This window comes from Sarcophilus harrisii, chromosome 2, assembly GCF_902635505.1.
Source record: "Sarcophilus harrisii chromosome 2, mSarHar1.11, whole genome shotgun sequence".
Taxonomy (NCBI): Eukaryota; Metazoa; Chordata; class Mammalia; order Dasyuromorphia; family Dasyuridae; genus Sarcophilus; species Sarcophilus harrisii.
Genome location: NC_045427.1, coordinates 300,229,336 through 300,246,094, shown reverse-complemented (window position 1 = coordinate 300,246,094; position 16,759 = coordinate 300,229,336). Strand labels below are relative to the sequence as shown.

The 16,759-nt window shown below is 33.6% G+C and overlaps 1 protein-coding gene across 1 annotated transcript in view; it reads left to right on the top strand.

Annotated features, from left to right (window-relative positions):
• Positions 1–16,759, top strand: part of NRXN3 (neurexin 3) — a 2,051,432-nt gene that overhangs the window by 991,372 nt on the left and 1,043,301 nt on the right. Inside the window, exons 12-14 of the mRNA XM_031949344.1 lie at positions 10,740–11,121; positions 14,253–14,443; positions 14,883–15,056. Of these exons, the coding sequence (XP_031805204.1) occupies positions 10,740–11,121; positions 14,253–14,443; positions 14,883–15,056 (747 nt within the window). The remainder of the gene's footprint in view (positions 1–10,739; positions 11,122–14,252; positions 14,444–14,882; positions 15,057–16,759) is intronic.

Here is a 16,759-nt window from a genome sequence, read left to right as displayed (position 1 = left end):
TTTCATTTTTGTTTCTGTAACTCCCATCTGATTTGAGTGATTGACATATAATAGTTATTTAAATGACTCTCCTTGACTAACTTATTGTTTTTTGAAGTCCTTTACAGTGATAAGACTGAGAAAATCTTTATTTGTGCATGCAAAGATGTACTTTTGTGCTTTTTGAGTATGGACCCCCAGAGAGAGAGCAGTCAGCTTCAGAATATGTTCCTAAGTGTGTATGAAACTCTACCACATAAGAAGAGGTTGTATATGAGATGGATTTTCCTTATTTTGAATGACTTTCAATTAAATTTAACAAACAGGAGAAAGAGCACAAGAATGGTAGATAGAATGCCAATTTCCTTTGGGCAAATCACCTTACCTCTCTGTGCTCTGGGCAATTCTCTACCACTACTAAGTTACAGAGAAAGTAATTGCATTGGTAGGAGGTTTTTGCATTTTAATTTAATTTAATTATTAGTTTTTTAAATTCCAACATTGATGAAATCACAGGTCCTGTGTCAATGTGTCTAATGAAAACAGTCTCTGACCTCAAAGAGCTTTCATTCTATTGGTGTGAGTTCTTGGCCAAATTCAGCTTTCTGAGACTGGTAATTAGAAGCAAAAAAAATAGACCATTTCAAGTGGAACCATCTGGAAATGTTTTTAAATTTAAAAAAGTGTTCTTCACGTACCCCACTTCTGGAATCTGGGATTTCCCCCAAATCATCTCTAAGCAGCCCCATTGTTCTCTTTCAAAAGGCATGTTCCTCACCAGGGACAAATTAGTTTCCAAAGGAAAGAAATAGTGAAGGAATTACTCCAGCCTAAGGCTACTTGTTTTGGAGGAAAACATTTTATTTTTATCAAGCCTGCAGATACAAACTAAGTCTTTTTACTCATAATTCTTGCAAATCCTAGGATAAATGATCTTAAGTCATATAGTGAGTATCTTTTGCTTTTTCAGCATGTATAAGAATTATTAATAAAATCAAAACCATAATATTCTCACATGATTATAACTCAGAGTCTCTATGTGAATGGTAGAACCCCATCCAGTGTTTTAGGATTAAGTCTCTAAACAGATGTGCTCTTCATCAGCCCCTTCCATTGTGGCTCTCCTATTTATAATTATAAATATTCATGCCTCAGTAGTTATGACAAGTCATAGTTTTATATTATAAATCAGGAATTTTGAGTAATTTAAAGTAATAGGTAAATCTGAAAGCAAATCTATGTACTCTTCAAGCAAAGGTGAATAGGGAATTAAACCTTTCTTGGCTTTTCCTGATCACAGGTGCCAGTTCCTTTTAGCCATACTCAACTCCCAATGGGCTTGACTAGACACAGTGACAAGCAAAGAGATGTTTATAGATGATTTAATCTTTTTCCATTCAAAATTCCCACTGGAATACCTGTTTCCACTTAATTGTTAATCTCAGTTTACAATTTTGCTTTTGCTATCCTTGCTTTTCTCTCTAAACTAGAATTAAACTAAACCAAACTAAAACCAAATCTTGCCCTCACCTGCCTCAATTCAATGTCCTCCCTCACTGAGTCCCCAAAATTATTCTCATAAAGATTCATTTTACCTATTGAATATAAATATCTCATGTATATGTCCCTAATTACATGGAAAAATACTATAAAAAGTAAACAATTCTTTTTTTCCTTAAATTTGTTGATGAAAATATTGAGTGTGGAATGGGGTAAAGCACATGAAAATTCATAGTGAGTACTCAAATAATGAATTTGCCATTCAGGTAATTGTGAAGTCATTTTTGAGAAACTCAAAGGAAGGAAATGATTTTCACTATCTAGACCAGCTCACTTCATCATAAGCTCAGTCATTTTTTAAAAAACTGAGCCACGAGGTGGCAGTCTCATCCTAATGCTTTTCTCCAAAAATGTGACCTTGTCTTTGTGTAGGAAGCTCTGTGTGTTAAAAAACAAAAACAAAAAACCACACACACTTTTAAATAAGTAGCTGCAGACTCCTAGTGTCCACAATAATGCACAGTCCCTCCCTCACTATTCTTTATAGAAACACTGAAATAAAGGTAATTATAAATTAAATATTCAGTTATCCCTAACAATTAAAAATTATTGCTAAACCTCGCAATGCCCAAGTCATGGAGTAATTTGGTGTTTGAAGTTAATAGAAATTCTTTCATCTTTAGTCTATTCAGGTCTTACTTTGTTAATGAGGGAAGACTCCAAGTGTGAGCATTAAGAAGGTCTGGAAAATTAAAAATAATAAATAATTTTGTTATGAGATAGTCTGTTTCTTTTAAAAAAAAAGTAAGGATTTATAAAATTAACTTATTAACATAAGTAATAAAGTTACAAAATTTAAATTTGTCTGTCTCCTCTACTTACATTCCTTCATCACTATCCTCCACTCCACCCCCATGCATATTCTTCCTAGATTATTGAGAAATGGTTTGTTTCCTTATTCTGTAGTCTGTACTAGCAATGAAAATACCCCAATTTCAAGGGATTTCCAATTGATACCCAGAAATTTTGCAAAGAAAAACAGGATAAACTATTATCAGTAGAGTGTGTTGGATTGGCAATGTTCATAGAAGCCAAAAAAAAAAAAAAAGAAAAAAGTTTGATATTGGTCAAGCACTGCCTCCCTTGTTTATTAATACTCTTAATAGTAAGAGAAGGGAAGATTTCATATTGACATTATTTATACCTGTGTCATGTCAGCAGCTAGGAAGTAAAATGTTACATGGATCCATTCCTGATGAAATCCAAGAAGGCTGGATCTTGTTCCTGACTTGTTCCTAGAATGCATAGACTGATGGAATAAATAGATCTGAAATAATCGATTTCTGTTCATCTAGATTAGAAGTAGATAACCCAGCTATTGAATCACATAGAAAGAAACCGGAAGATATTACATCAAATCATTAACAGTAACCACCAAATACCACTTTTAATGCATAAGGTATTGCTTCTGTGTCCTCATGTCATAGCATAAATATTCTACTCAATTCTTTTTCTACAAGACCAGCCAGGGGGCAGCTAGATGATACAGGGAATAGAGCTCTGGTCCAGGAGTCACAAGTACTGAGTTCAGATCTGGTCTGATATCACTTAGGAGCTGTATGACTGGACAAGTCACACACATTATTGGCCAGTGCCAAATCACCTATATCAATTAAGCCTCTGATTCTATCTTGTATAGAGTTATTTTGAATTACTAGCACTGGAAATGGAATGGAAATAGCTGCTTCAGTGACTGACTCAATTGTTATCATACTTAAAGAAAGACTTTCCATCTTTGCTGTTTGCTATTGTATCATAATCCTATAGCTCCTACATACTGCTCCTATAATGAGAATATGAGTAATTGAAAGAAATAGAAAAATTTGAAAGCAAATCTCTGTACTTTTCAAGCAAGGATGGGTGTGCAATAAATCTTCATTGTCCTTGCATTGCCATAGTGATGGGGGAATATGTCCATTATGTGCTCCAGTACCCTCTAGCCATCCATACTCATCTCCCAGTGGATGTTTTGCTTCTGATGCTTTAGGACCTGATGATGGAAGAAGTATTATCTAACTTTAACCTGGAATTAATGGGATTTTTTATTCCCACTCATGTTACTGATACTGCCTATTGACCCTATGTTGTCAATAGGGCCTGAAAGGCAGAAGAAGAAATTCTGAACTCCTTTAAAAATATAGGGACCTTCTAGATGTATTGATTGACAAAATCCATGTCACTCTCTCCCAATGACCTTATGTTAACACCATTAGCTAATACCACTAATGGAACAGATGTTCCATCAGAATGTAGTTTTTACTTCAGTGTTCAGTTGAAGTAATGCTATGTACACAAGAACTTTCCTTATTTCCCTCCCTAGTTTCTAGGGTGGCCTCCTGCTCAATTACTTTATGCTAACTTTGGCAATATATTTTATTTATATATTTACTATATATACAATGGAATATAAACTTCCTGAAGGCAGATACTCTTGTTTTTGTGTTTGAATTACAGGCCAGAAATACTAAGCCTTCGAGAATTCCCAAGACTAATTTGAGATAGGGTTTCTCTTCTTTTTTGACATCTTTGACACCTCTCATTTGTTTGCTTTATGAATACTTTAATAGTTCCTCAATAGTCATCTAGTTTAAATGGTCTTTACCTATCATCTTTTTGCCAAACTTGACCCATATTGGAAGTCTATTCCAAAATATCATGAATTCCTAGAGTATTCCATCTATCCTGTGAGAATTTAAAGATAATCACATAGGATCATAGATGTTCTGGGCAAAATTATAACCAGCTACAAAGACCTTTAATGCCTTCTTGGTTTCTTCATGATACCATCAACAATTCACCTCCTTAAGTTTTAATTTGATGGAATTATTCAAGCATTTTTTGTTTATCACTGGAGACTAAGGAAATGCTCAAGAAAATAACATAATAAATTTACATTTATTCCAACCACTGGATACCCAGGATCATAAGATTAATTCATCATGTATTGTAATTTATCAAATCTAGTATAGACCAATCTTTCTTAGTTTGATTTCAGATTTGCCTTTTCCCTCTTCTTAGCTCTCTGACCATCTTATAGCTGAGCAATACTGAGGAGTCTATGAAAACAAATCCTTGTCATTAAGTCTGCATTTGATATATAATAGCATTTTTGAGAGTAAATAATTTTATGTTAGGACTTAAAATAAGATATGATGAGTTTCTGGGATGTTATGAAAAAAGGAAATATTACAATGTTATATAGATATGTACATGTAGATAAATGTTTGTCTGGGGTGGGATACCTAAATATGTATATATAAATTAACTTTCTCTCTCTCTTACTATTTCTGAGATTGGAGGAAGTATGAACATGCAATTTCTTTAAGACAGGAGAGGAAATCCCCTCTACTAATTCAGCTTATGTACTCTTTTTTATTTGTTTATTTATAATAATAGCTTTTTATTTTTTTTAAATAAGTGTAAAGATAATTTTTAATATTCGCCTTTGCAAAACCTTGTTGATGCTGGGTATGATGTTCTCTTCGTTCTACTAACTTCATTTAGCCTCATTTCATGTAAGTCTCTCTAGGCCTTTCTGAAATCAGCCTAAACAGTTTATATACTTTTGAGAAGTTGGTGTCACCTATAAATTAAAGGACTTGCTTTAGGCAACTGAGTTAACATGTGGCACATGTGAGGTGAACTGTTTTCCCATCTCTAAACTCAGTGCTCTATCCACTCCTTTGGACTGCCTTACATTCTTTCTTCAATCATAAGATTCCCAATTATAGTGCTTATTGTCTACAAAAAACAATAATAATAAACACCTTTTATCTGTCTAGAACTCTCAGATTGATAACCAAGCTCAGGTTATCACTGGATTTTTGAACAGAATCTTCAATGTTAACTACTTACCATTGGGACATTGGAACTTTTTTCCTTCCACTCAGTTCTGTTATTAAATAGTGGTCCCTTGAAGGCAGGGACTAGCTCACTCTTGTGTTTAGATTTATATTCCTACCACAGAGACCAGTGCCTGACACATAGTAGACTTAAAATATTTTAAAAATTAATAGTTTATTAAAATACATTGGTCCACATTATAGCTTCTCTCTCTACCTCAGTATTTTCTGGTTTCTACTTTCAGCACAGAATTTTTCCTGTGATGTTATATGGCTATAAATCATAGAACACTATGATCTCAGAAGAATTAAAATCACAAATATTGTAGCTCAAAGGTCAGTGGAATAAGGCATGGCAAAAAAATAAACTGAAATATATTATTAGCCATACTCATATATGAGATCTGTGTTTCCTTCTATTTCAAATGTGCAAATTTTCTGGAGGATTTTTCTTTATAAAACTATTTTTCCCCAACTCACAGACTTTAAGACTTCCAACATCTGGTAGATCAGAGCATCAACCAAACTTAGAGTTGAAGGGGACCTTAGAGTTAATCTTGTCCAAATACTACATAAATCATTAATCCTTTCTCTATTGTCCCCAAAAAGCTGTCATTCAACCTCTGCCTAAAAACTTTGACAGGTGCTAATAACCCCTGAAAACAGTCCATTCCACTTGGATGGAACTGTATTTATTAAAAATTTTTACCTCATGTTATGATAAAGCTAGGAGGCTCAGTTGATAGGGAACTAAACCTGGAATGAAGAAAATCCAAATTGAAACCTGGCACCACACATTGAGAATATGACTTTGGCCAGGTCACTTAATCTCTGCCTCAGTTCCTCATCTGTAAAATGTAGGTAATAATAGCACCTACCTTCTAGAGTTCTTATGAGGATCAAATGAGGTAATATCTGTAAAATATTTTGTAAACTTTAATCACTACTTAAGTGTTAGCTATTATTACTATTACTATTATTCTTTTAAAATTACTATCACTAATTCTAACTCTTTGCCATTGAACCTAGTTTTTCCAGCTGGTTATAAGCAGAATAAATTTATTTCCTTTTTCATATCAAGACCCTTTAAATATTTGAAAACTATCATGTCTCTTAACAGTCTTCTATTCTCCACGCTAAATACCCTTGTTTATTTGATAACATGACTTCTACCTCCCTGCTCTTTTTCTCTTTTCTGTACATATTCCACTTTGTCATAATTTTTAATAAATACAGTATTCAGGACTAAACAGAGTCATTTAAATGTACTCTGACTAAAGCCTCCCTAATTTTGTCTTTATTCTTCTAGTAGCACAAAATGGGATTATATTAGCTCTTTTAACTGTCCTATCACATTGTTATTGAATTATAATGAACTTGTAAGTCATTAGAACACCGAGGATACTGACATGTTATTGTTTTCCAACGGCATCTCTTCTGTCCCTGCCTCATCACCTCTGTCCCTGCCTTATTAACAGAATTCTACAATTGTGTGGTTTATTTTTGCACCCAAATTCACATCTGTACAATTACATTTAGATTTATTAAATTTCATTTTAGTTTCAACTTGCTATTTCTAGATTTAAAGAATTTTTAAACTCCAAATTCTGCCATCTTCTTTGCTGTAACTTACTAGATAAAATCATTTGAAATTTTAAAAGAATTTATCTAAGTCACTGATAATAACGTTGAATAGAACTTGGTATAGAACAAAGCTCTGGGTCCCTCCATCAGAGATAATTCCTCTCTATTAATCCATAATATAAACATCTTTTAGGTAGGGCCATTCAAATATCACAACATGCTTACATATGAAAAATTACAATTCCAAATCCCCAATTTTTCTACCAGTTCTCTCATATTCTTCCAAACAAAGTATCAAAGTCTAATAAGTTTTCCTCCAGATTGAAAACCATTTTTATGCTTTAAGGTAACTACCATGTCTCCTGCTATTCATATTAAACATCCCCAGTTCCATCAATAAATCCTCACATGGCATGATCTTGAGGTCTTTCTCCATCTTGGTTAATCTCCTTTGGACACTTCATTTCATCAATGCCATTTCTAAAATGAGACACATACAAGAATCAACATAACATTTCAAGTGTAGAGAAATAGTAATGCACAAGGACTAAACACAAAGGTATTGCCACTTTTTTGTTCCTGGAGGCATTCTCTATTATCAAAGCCAAAGATTATATTGGAGTTTCTGACTTTGATGTGATACTATAGACTTATATTGAATTTACCATAAGCTAACCTATCACCACTTGATTTTATCAAACATGATATTTTCTTGCCATATCTCTTCTATCTTGAATATCTGAAGTTGGTTTTTAACTCAAACATTTATTTCTGTTAAACTTATTTTTAGAATCTCTCACTCACTGTACTAATTTGTCCATATTCTTTCAGATTTTGACTCTGTAATGTCATTTGCAAATTTATTATTCGTTTTATGCCTTCCTCCAAGTCATTGATTGAACTTTTAAGAAGTCCAGAACCAAGCAAAGACTCTTAGAGCACTTTGATAGAGATTTTAGATTTGACATCTTTCTATTAATCTTTGGGACCCAGTCATTTGGATAATTCTAAATTTGTCAAACTATACTATTGAAAAATCTAACCCACATTTCTCTGTCTTAAACATGAGAAACAGTCAAAGTTTCATTAAAATCTCTATAAACTGCATCTATAGCATTCCTTTAATCTTCCAGTAAATGCATCATAAGAGGAAATGAGATTGGCCAGACATGTCCAAACTCTTTGTGATCATTGATTCCTTTTCTAAATATATCCTTTTAATAAAACATTCTAGATTGTTTTAGAAATCAAAGTCAAGCTCACTGGGTTATGATTTGGATTTTACTCATTTCCCTTCTCAGACAATTGGAAGATTCGGATTATTTTGAACTTGCAGCAACAATCTCATTCTTTAGACTCTTCTAGATATCATAAATAGTAGTTTCACAATCACATCTGCTAGGTCTTGTACTTCATCTGGGTTTAGTTACCCCCAGCTTTCCAAGAGCAACATGATGGTCTTTTGCTATCATCCCACTTTTTGTGTATTTCAAGTCACCATCTGCCATTTTTATTCATTCCTTTCTGATTGAGATATCATTTTCCTTAGCAGAGAAGCAGAGGAAAATGAGCTTTGAGTAGTTATGCCTTCTCTCTCTCATCTGTTATAATTATCACATCTAATGCTCATGTGGATCTTCAGCTCTGGAGTTTTCATTTTTCTTTTAAGCTCATTAGCAATTTGGCAGGTGCACCTAAATTCCTTTCACTTGCTTTACCATCTCCTTCCTTGTCCTACAACTCAAGTTTTTTGTTTTTTTGTTTTTTTAGTTCAAGACTTTTCTCTCAAGTATCTCTTTTTATTCTCGAGTCCTCTCAAATTTTCACTTCTCAAAACTCAATTTCCAACTACTTCACAATCCTCATATTCTTCATATCCTTTTTTTTCATGAGGTTTTCTTACTCTTCAGCTTCATTCCTTGTCATTTTCCTATCTAGTCAGTCTTCTCTGACCACCAGGTGATCTTACAAAAAGTCTAGAAATACTATGCAAAGACTCTAGAATATAGCTAAAATATAATAATAATGTATGAGAAACTAGACCTGCCATTTCATTGGTGTAATGAACTCCCAAATGAGCAAATTCTATATACAACTGCAACTTCCCTTCAACTTAGAGTCTTAGAGAACACGTAAAGCGCAGAGAAGTTATTTGTCCATCATTAAATGCAGAAAATGTGTCAAATGTGAGACTTAAATATGAGTCTTCTGAGTTTCAATACTAACTCATTCTCTTTTATCTCCTGATGCCTCTCATATCATCATCATCAGCCACTACCACTACCACCACCATCACCACCATCACTATCATCCTCATCATCAACAACCATATTTTTTTTGCTATTTACAGTATTTGTTTCACTTGGTAAACTTGTAAAATAGAATGCATGAATATTGTTATTTCTGTTTTATAGATTAGGTCAGATTTAAGCCCAAACCTTTAGAATGAAATTGAGGATCTTTCCACTATTCCATTGCAACTCTCAAATAAGAAACATCTGAATATCAAGAAAATATATTTAGTTACTTTATTCTTAGAACTATTATTAGAAGATTGGTACAGTTGCTTTTTTCATATCTTTAAGGAACTTCACCAACATAATTGCTTTAATACCCTATGGAGTCATCAATTTATTTGCCATTATACATCCAAACAACCACTCAAAAACTTGCAAACATAATTTTTGTTTTGTGTTGTTTTTTTGCTCAATGATTATAAATCACACATATGTATCACTTTCAAGTTTACAGAGTACTTATGAATAATGCTCTGAGTTCATGTGCCAAAAGAAAAAAATTTAAATGCCAAATATTGTGAAAATTATTTTGGTGAAATTCTAGAATTTGTTTTCTGTGCTGTTATAATATGGTATGTTAGATTAGAGAATTACTTGTTAAAATGTGTGAGAGCTGGGTCTCACTCTCAAATATTCTATGTTGACTTTGTTGTTAAAATCCTACATATTGCTATATACATTCTGCCACAGAGAAAAAAAATTGTGCCTGCATCAGATTCCATTTCCAGATTCAATTTATTCCTCCTTCTAAGTACTAAGTATTATAGAATATTAAAGGTATGAAGTAAGTTGAAGATGACCAAAGACTGGCTTTTATATAATTTGTATTAGAAAAACCTGTTTTACAGAGGCAGGACATACTTGATTTTCAATTAATTTTGACCTTACATTTCTTTTCTATTGTTCAATATTTGAAACACACATATTTCAGGAAAAAGAGATCATTTCTTTTCTCTGTTGTTCAGTTGTTTGGTGTCTTTTTTCTTCAGTTGCATCTGACTCTTTGTGACCCTATTTGGGGTTCTCTTGACAAATGGAGTGGTTTGCCATTTCCTTCTCTAGCTTATTTTCCAGATAATAAAAATGAGGCAAATAGGATTAAATCACTTGTGCAGGGTCACACAGAGAATGGTTTGCCATTTTCTTCTCAGCTCACTTTACAGATGAGGAAACCCAGACAAGCAGGGTTAAGTGACTTGCCCAGGGTCACACAACTACTAAGTGTCTGAGTACAGATTCGAACTCAAGAAGATGAGGCTTCCTGACTCCAGTTCTGGTGATCTATTGTGTCAGTTAGCTACCCTGATTAAGTTATATTGTTGGTTAATTGATTTAGTGCTTTACCTTTTTTTTGGTAAATTGACTACTTCTCATGTTTTGTGTAGAAATAGTTGAACCTGATAAATCTTGTTCTGACTCCATGCTAATTACATCTCTCTTCCCTTTTTTCCCCCATACTGCATAATTATTCATGCAGGTACAATGGTGGGGGACCATACCCGCTTAGAGTTCCACAATATTGAAACAGGAATCATGACGGAGAAGCGCTATATCTCAGTTATCCCTTCCAGTTTCATTGGACACCTGCAGAGCCTCATGTTTAATGGCCTCCTCTACATTGACTTGTGCAAGAACGGTGACATTGACTTCTGTGAGCTAAAGGCCCGTTTCGGCTTGAGAAATATTATCGCCGATCCTGTCACCTTCAAGACCAAGAGCAGCTACCTGAGCCTGGCCACTCTCCAGGCTTACACCTCCATGCACCTTTTCTTCCAGTTTAAGACCACCTCAGCTGATGGCTTTATTCTCTTCAACAGTGGGGATGGCAATGATTTTATTGCAGTTGAACTAGTCAAAGGGTAAGTTGTTGTTCCTCTTATATTTCCTATTTAAGTAGAAAGCACTGAACTAAAATGAGTATTAAAATATCTACTTCGCTAATTAATTTCATCACTCTCCATTTTATCAGTCAATGAATCTATTAAGTACCAACTATGTGTCAAATTGTGTTAAAAGCTTATTCACATTCATGAAATCTATCTGTGGTTACTTTTTAGGGTAATTTTAATTTAAATATTTATTTGTTATTTATATTATTTTATTCATTATTGTATTATTTATTATTTAAATATATGTATTTTTAGGGATTGATAAAAGGGAAATTTATTTGTATATTTCCCAAGTTTAGAATTGACATAATATAGGCAATTTTTTATTTTGTAACATAATACTTCTCTAGAAACCACATTAAAAAGCGTACTTTTGCATTTCTCTATTCGAGTATCTTGACTGCACTAGTAAATGAGGCAAGAAGTGAAATCAAATCCATTTCAATTTTTCCTCTCCTGAATAATTGTCTCAGATATAGACAGACACCTATTAACACTTGCAGTAACTAGGGAACTAGGCAGACTATCCTTGGGGGCTAGGGAGAAAAATAAGTGGGGGATAACATGGAGTAAATCCAATGCTTAGCATTAAGATTTAGATGTAGTCTCATTCCTCATTCTTCTTAGCCAAAAATTCAAGGTCTTTCCCACCAACCCCAATTTCTTCACTCTTAATCTTGTCCTATTGTAATCCCATTTGAGACTACAAAGCCACCATCAATGATTTGGAATTAGGATAGCAGGGTTCCATTTCATCTGCTTTTGACATTGATAGAATGGGGAAGAGAGAATCACCCATTCCATTACAAGGGTAGGGAGAAGCATCTCATTTTGGGACCCAAGAATACCTTGGCCACAGAAATAGTTACATATGATGTTTGGGTTCCATGATATTTTTGTTATGCCAAATATATTGTAGAGTACATAGGCATTTGTAGGTCATTTGGGTGCTGTTATTTATGTGTACAATATTGCTTCTATGAATAAAATTCATCCTCGCCTCCAACCAATATACTTTTGGAATATAGCCATCAGTAAGTTGAGGGATCCCATCTTGGTGGTTATTAAGAATAATTGAGAGTCTGTACAAGGAACTGAAAGCAGTGAAAAACAAGAATTTGAAATTCCAAGTGAACACCTCCATAACAATGTAAACTTTGGTGTCCAGCATGATGGGGAGGTGACCCTGTGTTATTTAGGGCTATCTCAGTAGAGCACAATCTCTATCAATTTCTTTCATGATGACTTTGTAAAATAATAACAATAATAATAACATTTATATAACTCTGCAAGGTTTGCAAAACACTTACTTTACTATTTAATCCTCACAGGCAGCCATAGGGCCAGGTGCTATTTTATCCCCATTTGACAGGAAAATGAGGAAAATGCAATAGACAAAGATTTAAGTGATTTGCTTAAGTACTAGTACTCTCAGCTAGTAAATGTCTAGGGAAAGATTTGAACTTAGTTTGACTTCAAGTCTAGCATTCTAATTATTGTACCAAGTATTGTATACCTTAGTTTCTTAACTCTAGTATTCCTATAAAGTATTTTAGAAGTGAAAGACTTTAAGTGAATACTGTGTTAATATGAATTACATGAGATCAAACAGTTATTTGCAGAATGATATATTGAAAGACCTTCTGGAGACAGAACTATTGCTTGGTATTTTATATAATGTATTAGTGATCCCATTGTAGAAAGTTAAGAAATAACCTGTGGCTCTCTTATTTAATATTGTACTAGAAATGTTAGCTTTAGCAATAAGAAAAGAAAAATAAATTGAAGGAATTAGAGTAGATGATAAACAAACTATCACTCTTTGCAGATGATATGATGGTATATTTAGAGAATCCTAGAGAACTAACTGAAAACTACTTGAAGCAATGAACAACTTTAGCAAAGTTGCATGATATAAAATAAACCTGAAAAAATCATTAATATTTCTATATGCTCCCAACAAAACTTAGAAGCAATATAGAAAAGGAAATCCCACTTATAACTATAGGCAATATAAAATATCTGGGAGTCTACCTAACAAGACAACCCTATGTGAACACATTGCAAAACACTTTTTCATACAAATAAAGTCAAATTCAAACAATTGGATAAATATTAAGTGTTCATGAGCAGGCCAAACTAATATAATAAAATGACAATTCTACATAAATTAATCTACTTTTTCAGTATTATACCCATTAAACTGCCAAAAATTACTTTATAGAGCTAGAAAAAATAATAAAATTCATCTGGGAGAACAAAAGGTCAATAATATCAAGGGAAATTAATGAAAAAAATGTAAAGGAAGGTGACTTAGCTGTACCAGACCTAAAACTATATTATAAAGCGGCAGCATCAAAATTACTTGGTACTGGCTAAGAAATAGAGTAGTGGATTAGTAGAATAGGTTAGGTTGACAAGACCATAGTAATTTAGTGTTTGATAAACCCAAAGACTCCAGTTTCTGGAATAAGAAGTCACTATTTGACAAATGTTGCTGGGAAAATTGGAAAATAGTATGGCAGAAACTAGGTATTTTATATCAAGATGAGATCAAAATGGCTTCAGGATTTAGCCATAAAAGGTGATAATACAAGCAGATTAGGAGTGCAAGGGATATCTTACCTGTCAGATCTTTAGAGAAGGGAGGAATTTATGACCAAAGAAGAACTAAATAACATTATTAAATGCGAAATGGATAATTTCAATTATTTTAAACAAAAAAGGTTTTACACAAACAAAATAAATATAGCCGAGATTAGAAGGGAAGTAGAAAGTTCATACATACATACATATATATATATATATATATATATATATATATATATATGTGAATGAACTTATTCAAATGTATAAGAATATAAATCATTCCCCTATTGATAAATCATCAAAGAATAGGGACAATTTTCAGATGAAAAAATTAAAACCATGCATAGTCATATGAAAAACATTTTCTAAATCACTATTGATTAGAGAAATTTAAAATAAGACAATGGCATTTCTACTGTGATAAGAATATGCATGTTTGTGTGGATATATTTATGTATACAAAACTACTCTGATCACCACCTTTGCATCAAGTGATATTTTGTTCTTCACAGTTATATACACTATGTATTTGACCTTGGAAATGGTCCCAATGTCATCAAGGGCAATAGTGATCGACCACTGAATGATAATCAATGGCATAATGTTGTCATCACCCGGGATAACAGTAATACTCACAGCCTGAAGGTGGATACCAAGGTGGTCACTCAGGTTATCAATGGTGCCAAAAATCTGGATCTGAAAGGTAAATTCTTTAAGAAATCTTGTCCTTCTTTGCTTTTTTTTAGTTTTAAATTTTGCCTATTTTCAAAGGAAAGCCGAACAGAAGTGAGGTAAATTCATCAAGTTAAGATGGATGCGGCTATGTTGAATTATTACTCCAAAGTTCAATTCTTTCTCTTCCCCATTTGACCATATCTAAAAAATTGCTTGCATATTTGTGGCTGTGTAAGGATATGTGTTCTGTAAATCCTTCAGCACCTATCAATGTGGAGGGTTGGAGTGGTTATTTTTCAATAAAAGAAATTCTATGACCCATAATTTAGGGATTTTAATAGAATTATGTATATATTTACTTGAAGCACTTTTTTCACCCAATTATATTAAATCTCTGATAATTAAAGTTCAAAGAGTAGATACCTGGATTCATGTACCTCATCTCCCCACACCCATTTTTTTTTCAGGTGACCTCTACATGGCCGGCCTTGCCCAAGGCATGTATAGCAACCTCCCAAAGCTTGTAGCCTCCCGGGATGGCTTCCAAGGCTGCCTAGCATCTGTGGACTTGAATGGGCGCCTACCAGATCTGATCAATGATGCTCTTCATAAGAGTGGCCAGATCGAACGTGGATGTGAAGGTACCCTATATTTCAGTTGCACTCTGGTCCCAAGCATTAGCCTACCTGCTGCCTCTGCCAATGCCTCCTTCTTCTGTCCCCCTTCTCCCCTCCTGCATCCCCTCCTTCTTTTTTTCAACTTCTCAAGTCTCATCATCATCAACATTTTCATGCCAATGGTTGGCTTTATCTCATGACATGACAAAAATTTTGCAATTTTTGTACAATGAATAGATGCTTTCTATAGTATTGCATACTTGCCTACAAAGGAGCTTCCCTGGGCATCAACATCACAGTACTCATTACTGCTAGCCTCAATTCCAGAATGACTTAAAGAAGAACAAGAACTTTAGACTAACTGGATTATTCAGTACAAATTGGAAAGGGGGCAATCAAAACATCATGAGCCAGTGACTTATCAATAATAGTCACATTGCAAAGAAGCATACAACATAGAACTCATGCTTCTGCTTTTCAAAAGTGATCCATCTTGTAGCCTTCCTGAGGGATGTCTAATTGTCAGTAACAATTTGATTTTTAACAGCTGTGTTGAACATTTTTAATTCTTAAGAGTACCATACAGTTTCTTGAGTCTTTTGGGATGGCAAAACCTACTTAAGTTTGAGCCAAACTTTCTTTCTAGGCAGACAACATAATTATTTCATGGTAAGCTTTACTAAAAATGTTTGACCAATTCAATATTTCGAGATGATACTAGACAAAAAGAGCATTATTTTTGGCTATATGTTTAATGTTGGTCATTCTCTGATATTTTTCTGCACTGGCTAAACTCATATATTTTACAAAACTGAAAGATACCAAAATGAAGTATCTTTTTTGAGTGCTTATATTCCACTCTAAGTTTTTTTTTTCTTTTGGGATCCCTTGGGGTATTTCATAGATTCCATGGGTTTCCTCAGAACAGTTTTCAAAATACTGTTCTAACAGATTTCATTACTCTCTGGATTTCTGAAAGCAAAGGCTTGCAAGACAAAGTGAGTGAGTTTCCATCAATTATCAAGATCTCAGAATTCTTTCATTTTCAGTTTCGTGTTCCCTTCTCTGTGCTAGGAGTATTTTCTTGTGAGCCTTATATAATTTACCTTGTTGAAATGTATCATTCCATTTCCTCTTTAATACTTAATTCCCTTCCCACATTCCCTTTATGTTCACTGGATGCTCATTCATGTCCATCAAATACACTCTAAAAGGCCCTCTGTCCACCCAATCTGGTTTGTGGTTGTAGAAGCTATTTCCCATCTCTTAAGAGTCAATTTCCTCTATTCTTCAAATCAAAAGTTAGAGTATCCTTTCATCCCATTCTGTTTTTTCCTTTTACCTTATTTTGTCGATAAATTCTTTTTACTACATATGGCAGAGAGATGGTGTGGATAAGGTGGAGAGGATTATAATTTAAGTGTTTTTTGCATTGTTTGATATCCCTCTCTTTAAAAAAAATTCAGCTTTTATTCTAAGAAATGTTCTTCTCTGTGTCTCCTTTTACACTGTTTTCATCTCAAAAACAATAATTTTATTGTGAACTCTGCCTATAAGAGAGAGCCAGCATTTAGAATTCAATGCCTACCTTAAAGTATTGATTCATATAAACAAGATTGGATTTCTAATGATAAATACTTACAGTGATGCTGGTCTAAAATAGATAATTGAATCAAAGAAGATAATAGGTTTAAAATTATTATTAAAGTACATGTCATCATAAAATA